The sequence below is a fragment of the Hordeum vulgare genome, chromosome 5H, assembly GCF_904849725.1.
Source record: "Hordeum vulgare subsp. vulgare chromosome 5H, MorexV3_pseudomolecules_assembly, whole genome shotgun sequence".
Taxonomy (NCBI): Eukaryota; Viridiplantae; Streptophyta; class Magnoliopsida; order Poales; family Poaceae; genus Hordeum; species Hordeum vulgare.
Window position 1 is genome coordinate 17763923 of NC_058522.1, and position 6910 is coordinate 17770832.

Sequence of the window (6910 nt, forward strand, 5' to 3'; positions counted from 1 at the left end):
ATCGCAGAAACCTCACATTTACTGCAAGAATTCAATCCACTCCCCCCATTAACTCCGGCGACGGACAAACCTCCGCTTTCCGGCCGCGTCCGTCCGCCCGCCGCCATCACGCCCGCACGGACGCGACGCCATTAAACAAGGACCCGAGCCCGAGCTGGACCCGAGCAGCACGCGTTACGAATTCGAAAGCAGAAGGGAGGAAAAGCGCCCGCCCCACCCGACGCCAACGGTCGCCTCCCTCCCTCCCTCCCCCACAAATCCCCGATTCGAAACCCTCCTCCTCCGCCCCCCCCCCCCCCCCCCCCCCCAAATCTCCGACGACGAGCAGCCCGCGATCCGTTCCTCACCCCCCTCTTCCCCTCTCCCTCTCCCTTTCGCTCGGGTCCGAATTCGGAGGATGGAGGAGGGGAGCAGCGAGGCCGCCGTCCGGGACGGCGGCGCCCTGTCCGCCCCGTCGGTCGGGACGGAGGCGGTGGCCAGGAAGACGGTGAAGATGTCCGAGACCCGCGACTTCATCCCCTGCGCCGACGCCAGCGAGGGTACGCCCGTGCGTCCGGATCTAGGTCGCGCTGTTCCCGGGGGGATTAACCAATATCTCACCGGCTGATTCTTTCGCCTCTTCAGGGGATTCTTCCAGATCCTCGGGGTCTTCGGCGGCGGCGGCGGACGTCGCCAGCTGCACGGGCTCGTCGGAGGCCGCCCTGCCGGACGACGACGCGGACGCGGACGCGGAGATGCACCACACGCCCGACTACGCCCGGCGGGGCGCCGCGGGCCGCCTCAGGATCGCGCCGCTCGAGCTCTTCTCCGCCGCGGCCCCCTCGCCTCCGGCGGTGCCCCGCCCTCCCGCCAAGCCCGCCTTCGCCGAATCCGCCGCCGCGCCGGAGGCCGGTGCGGGCGGAGGGGCGCAGGAGGAGGCCACCGGTGCGGGCCGTCAGATCGCGCAGCACGTCGTTGCCAAGGTAATAGCACCAGCTTCATACCTCGCTTCAGACTTCCCCTGCCGCCGCTGCTGTCGTTGGTGTCCATTGCAAAATCAAATCGCTGCGACGGCTTGCTGCAGGGCGACGGCGGCGACTGCTGTGGCCGGCTGAGGCAGGAGTACGACTCGCTGCTGAGGGAGAAGGGCGAGTGCAGGAGGGTGCTGGAGGATCTCATGAGGGAGAACGAGCTCAAGACCAAGGAGTGCCGCGAGGCCCAGACGTCCCTGCGCGACCTGCAGATGGAGCTCATGCGCAAGTCCATGCACGTCGGCTCTCTCGGTAAGAAGAACTTGTCTCGACTGCAGATGCACTTGTTCGGTGGCAGTAGCAGCAGACTGGATTTTACCGGTTCTATCTTCTTCTGCGATTAAAACAAACAAATCCATAGCAGTGGCAGTTGCAGCAGACTTATTTTACCAGTTCTTTCCTCTGTGCTGATCAAAACAAATCCACAGCAGTGGCAGTTGCAGCAAACTGACTTTTACCAGTTCTTTCTTGTGTGATCGAACAATGTTGTTGGTCTTGCTAATTGTTACAACTAGAATTGGCATGCTTAGGATTTCCCTTGCTGATTGGGAACATTTTGTGAAACTTTTGTTATTCATGCAGCATTTGCGGTGGAAGGGCAAGTGAAGGAGAAGACTCGTTGGTGCCAACTGCTGAAAGACCTCAGTGAGAAATTTAAGGTAACTATATATCTGGCCTCAAGTTTTTGTTTGTTTTTACAGTACACTCCTAAGCTTGACAGAGTGAATGGACTCACAAACTTTGTTGTGATGATCTGCAGGCGTTGAAGACAGAGCACCAGATTTTACTGAAAGAATCAGAGGACTACAAAAAGTGTTTGTCAGATGCTACGCAGATGACTACAACAATCCATCAATATGGTATGTTTGCAGAGTGGTTAACCAAACTGAACTAGTTGTGCACTCTTCAGTTTTCTTGCGTGTATCCACCTCCAACTAAAGGCAACAAACATGATTTCTTTTTTCATTTCAACAGTGAGCCAATATGCAAGTTTAGAATCTGAATTTAAGGACCTGAAAGAGAAGTTCAGTGAGGAAGCAAAGGAACGCAAAGATCTTTACAACAAGCTTATAGAGCTCAAAGGTTAGCTGTTTTATTCTGTTGTCAGTTTATACGCTGTAACTGCCAGAAATGTTGACAATAGGACTTGACGCAACTTGCACATTGCTTAGGTAACATAAGAGTGTTCTGCCGCTGTCGGCCACTAAACACGGAAGAAACAGCAGAAGGAGCCTCAATGGCGATAGACTTTGAATCTGCAAAAGATGGAGAGCTCATTGTTAGGGGCCATGTATCATCGAAGAAAGTCTTTAAATTCGATTCAGTCTTCAACCCTGAAGAAGACCAAGGTAATTCACTCGTAGATGCAGTTACTCACCTTGCACCGTTCCTCATGTTTCTAACAATTTATCTTGTTCAACTTGTATACAGAGAAAGTGTTTGAGAAGACTGCCCCATTTGCAACTTCGGTGTTGGATGGGTTCAATGTTTGTATCTTTGCTTACGGGCAAACCGGTACTGGTAAAACATTTACAATGGAAGGAACTGAAGGTGCTCGAGGGGTTAACTACAGAATTCTAGATGAGCTCTTTCGAGTAGTCAAGGACAGACATGACCTCTTCCAATACGAGATTACTGTCAGTGCTTTGGAGGTGTACAATGAACAGATTCATGATTTGCTCCTGACAGGGTCCCAACCAAGCACAACAACAAAAAGGTATGCCACTTCTCACTTGTGAATTACACGATAAGAATGTCAAGATTGTGCAAGACACAGTATACCATGATACCTTGTTCACAGGCTAGAAGTAAGGCAAGTTGCAGAGGGAGTTCATCATGTACCGGGACTGGTTGAAGCACGAGTCACTAACATGGATGAGGCCTGGGATGTCCTGCAAACTGGAAGCAAAGCCAGAGTTGTTGGTTCCACAAATGCTAACGAGCACAGCAGCCGATCACACTGGTCAGTATCTTATTGTTCTTACCGTTCTTCACCGGTTCCCCATTCACTTGCGCTAAGTAGTGGATTGTTGCATTGTAAAATCATGTCCTAACTAATTCTCCATTCAGCATACATTGTGTGATGGTCAAAGGAGAAAATTTGATGAATGGAGAGCGCACAAACAGTAAGCTGTGGCTCATTGACCTAGCCGGAAGTGAGCGTGTGGCAAAGACAGATGCTCAAGGCGAACGACTGAAAGAAGCACAGAATATTAACAAGTCCCTTTCTGCACTTGGAGATGTCATATCTGCTCTTGCAACTAAGAGCCAGCATATACCATTCAGGTTTGAAACTTCCAAACCTTGGTTATAATTTGTACTGGTGATTTATATATAAGATTTCACTAACATATTTATTTCTCAAACTTGCAGGAATTCAAAGCTAACGCACTTGCTGCAAGACTCACTGAGTATGCAATTTCCCTCACTTGTGCTAGTATGATTTGAACCTGTCCTTTGGTTTCCTGTAATAATGTGTGTAAGCACTGCAGGTGGAGACTCCAAAACTTTGATGTTTGTTCAAATTAGCCCCAACGAGAATGACGTGGGCGAAACTCTCTGCTCGCTGAACTTTGCGAGCAGGGTCAGGGGGATAGAGCTTGGGCAAGCAAGGAAACAAGTTGATGTTGGAGAACTGTCAAGATATAAGCTTATGGTACTTACTCTATTGCCCTCCCTGTTAGTTCATGTTTGAGTACGAGTTTGGCATCCATATGTTTAATCTGAATGCATGCTTCTGGTTCTGCTGCTAGGTTGGGAGAGCCAAGCAGGATTGCAAGAGCAAAGATGCTCAGATCAAGAGCATGGAAGAAACAATCCAATCCCTTGAAGCCAAGAACAAGGCCAAGGATCTGCTCACAATGAATCTCCAAGACAAGGTACTACTTCAAGCATTTTCCAGCATCCCAACTTGTAACTACCATGGCTGAAATAGTACAGGCTGTCTTGTTACTGCTATGCATGAAGAGTTAATATGTTTCTCGTTGCTTCTCATTCTTCTGTACAGATCAAGGAGTTGGAGTCGCAGCTGCTGGTTGAGAGGAAGATAGCGAGGCAGCACGTGGACAACAAGATCGCCCAAGACGTCGAGCGAAAGCAGCAGCAGCAAAGCCTCAAGATGGAAGAGAGCAACACACACCTGAGAAGCCCCATGTCAGAGAGGAACCTCAACGCCACCGCGGAGAGGCCGCCGCCATCCGCAGCACCCAGAAAAGACCTCGGGATGATGGCGAAGCAGCCGTTCTCGGACAGCAACAACAACGGGGACACCTACAGCTTCAACCAGCTCATGTCCCTGGCGGAGGAGAAGGAGAACGCCAACCCAGACGCCGCCGCGAGGGCCAGGAGGGTCTCGCTCTGCAACGGAGGGGCTCGCCAGCACCCGGCCAACACCCGCCGCAGCTCGCTCATCCCGCTGCCGCGCCGCAACTCGCTGATGCCGCTCGGCGCCAAGACGCCTGCACCGCCGCCGGCGGCAGCGGCTTCGCCCCTTGACAAGATCAAGGAGTACTCGTCACCGCCACTGTGCTCACCTCCGGTGATGTCCAATGACAAGGGCAGCAGGAGCAAGAGGATCAACCTGCGGCGCAGCCTGCAGAAGAAGGTGGTCATCAGGCCGGCGCCGTCGGGGCAGCCGGCGAGGAGGGCCGGCGCCGCCGCCGCCGCCGCCCAGGGCATCGACAGCGCCCGCCGGGCAGCAGCGCGGCGCGTGCCGGTGAGCGGCGGCGGTGCGCCGAGGGGCGGGCACCAGAACAGGGACAAGGAGAGGGGCTGGAACCACTGATGATCAGCTGAGCTCTGATGATGAAGAAGAGATCTGTAGATTGTTTGGGTAGGAAACAAAAAGGTTAGTAGATGTTTATAGCTTTGGTTTGAGTTTGAGTTTGAAGTTCTCGCCTATTGTGAGAGAACAGCTCCTGGTTTCTTCTTATTTTATTTGTTATAGAGAGATTTGGCGAGTGGTGGATCTTATCTGGCTGTCAGATGAAATGACCGTCATCTGCCCACGAAACAAACGAACTGCTTGCTGATTCCCATCAGGTTTGCAAGTGCTCCCGGTTTGAGTGTGAGAACTGAGAAGTCTTATACATCCTCAGTTAAGCATGTGTGGGTTGTCTTCTTTTGTTGAGTTCAGTGTACAAAAGGTGAATCTCTGAGTTTGAGTTGTCTTCTCTTCTTTTGTCGACCTAATGGTTGGTCACCGAGATCATTCTTTTTGAAGATAAAGAATCTAAAGAATATATTTATAGACACACATCCATGTTTGACATACAATTTCAAAAAGCTCTAGCTCATAATTCACACTACACTTAGAGCATCTCTAGCAGATCACTTATAATGCCCCGATCCATAAAATAACTGTCAAAATACGGATCCCTGCGAATTTTTTTGCCTGATTAGACCCCACAAACGTGTTGGATCCGTAATTTTTTTTGTGAGACGCGGTAAAAAGCTTATTCAGATACGTTAAAACACAGTTTTTGCGTCCGTTTCTATGGTGTCCTGTATCGAGAAAAGCAGTTGGCTGGAGCCTAACTGCCACGGAAACTTCTGCGTCCACCGTCGTGCGTCGCCCCGGCCGTCGCTCGTGGATGGATTGGCAACCGGAGCTTGGATGGATTTGCAACCGGAGCCTAGCTAGCTCTTGGATGGATTTAGCTAGCCATCGACGACCGGAGCTAGCCAGCTACTGCTATGGTCATGTGAGCCTTAGCTTTGTGTGAGCCGTCCTGGACGTCGGTGGCCCTATATTTGGCCGCTTCGTGCGTTCTTCGTCGGCTTTTAGGAGTGAATTTAGTTGACCATGAACACGGACGAAAGAAAGAAGAAGGTATGGAAAAAAATATAAACGAAAATTTGTTACAGTTTAAGGGATCTGTTCGACCGCAGCTCAAACCGATCCTTAGAATGCATTTTTCACGGGCTAAAAACTGTGTTTGCAGTTTGGTGTTTTAAAAGGTCTGCTAGATATGCTCTCATAGAAGAAAAAAAAGCGCATCCGAATAGTGTCAAATACTATTCACCGAAAGCTGGCACTATTCAGAGTTAAATTTGTCTTCTCTTTAATCTCTTACTGTAGAGCTGAATTTTAGAGTTATAGACATACATGTAGGTATATATTTTTTCTGTCTTAAAACAAATGTCTTAATTTTATATTAGCTATAATATAAAATTACATTAAATTTAAAACAGTTATTTTAAGACGAAGAGAGTATGTTGTAAAAGAATCCATAATTATTTGGATTTTCTAAACATGAATTTTTAGGGTTGTTCCTACAATCTCCCCGTGGCCTACTTACCACGGTGGGTGTCTTAGACACATTGTCGATCTCGTGCCTAGAAGTAAAGGATGGAACGATGGAAGGAAAAGATGTTATCTCTTTGTGGGAAGGAAATCCCTTCTTATCACAATGGTTTTTAAGTTTCCAAAGGGGATTTGCAATGCCATAGCTGATGAGATAGCTGGGGAGATCATGACCTTTGAAATGAAATGCATTGGTTTACGTGGTGGCAGATGTGCATTCCAAAGAAAAAGGAGCCGAGGGGGCATGCGATTTAGAGACCTTCATAGGTTTAGTCAGATCATTTATATGTGTGTGTCCTTGGCGCAAAATACTCCCCATACGAAAATCATTTGGTGGTTGCAAAAATTTCTTGCATGTGGCAGGCCGCACCATCACGGCAATTGTGTTATGTTGTTCAGCGACACGGGTGTGAAGCACGAGGTGGCAGGGGATGTTGAAGGGGATTCCCCTTGCAAGTCAAAATCCATGTCACTCTCCTCTAATCCTCTACAATCTCCTTGGAGAGAGGATCAACAGACAAAGCCTTGTTTTTATTTCCTGGTGGAGGCGACAAGTATTGATTCAGTGAACTTGCATTTGGCATATATGTTTGTG

The 6910-nt window shown here is 49.6% G+C and overlaps 1 protein-coding gene across 1 annotated transcript; it reads left to right on the forward strand.

The window, feature by feature from the left end:
- The first annotated feature begins 302 nt into the window (after nt 1-302).
- Nucleotides 303-5111, forward strand: LOC123397509 (kinesin-like protein KIN-14R). Its single transcript, XM_045092040.1, has 14 exons — nt 303-539; nt 625-962; nt 1064-1262; nt 1593-1669; nt 1771-1870; nt 1986-2093; nt 2183-2359; nt 2442-2727; nt 2812-2973; nt 3081-3296; nt 3384-3421; nt 3503-3666; nt 3764-3889; nt 4018-5111. Exons 1-14 carry the CDS (start codon nt 398-400, stop codon nt 4792-4794), a joined length of 2910 nt encoding a protein of 969 aa, XP_044947975.1. The 5' UTR covers nt 303-397; the 3' UTR covers nt 4795-5111.
- The last annotated feature ends 1799 nt before the right edge of the window (nt 5112-6910 follow it).

What these genes read in the sequence shown, in the direction of transcription:
- LOC123397509 (XM_045092040.1), top strand. Translation starts at nt 398, where the DNA reads ATGGAGGAGGGGAGCAGCGAGGCCGCCGTCCGGGACGGCGGCGCCCTG. An exon ending in TACAACAATCCATCAATATG is followed by an intron (nt 1,871 to 1,985) that starts GTATGTTTGCAG and finishes TCATTTCAACAG; the next exon opens with TGAGCCAATATGCAAGTTTA. An exon ending in CAAGCTTATAGAGCTCAAAG is followed by an intron (nt 2,094 to 2,182) that starts GTTAGCTGTTTT and finishes CACATTGCTTAG; the next exon opens with GTAACATAAGAGTGTTCTGC.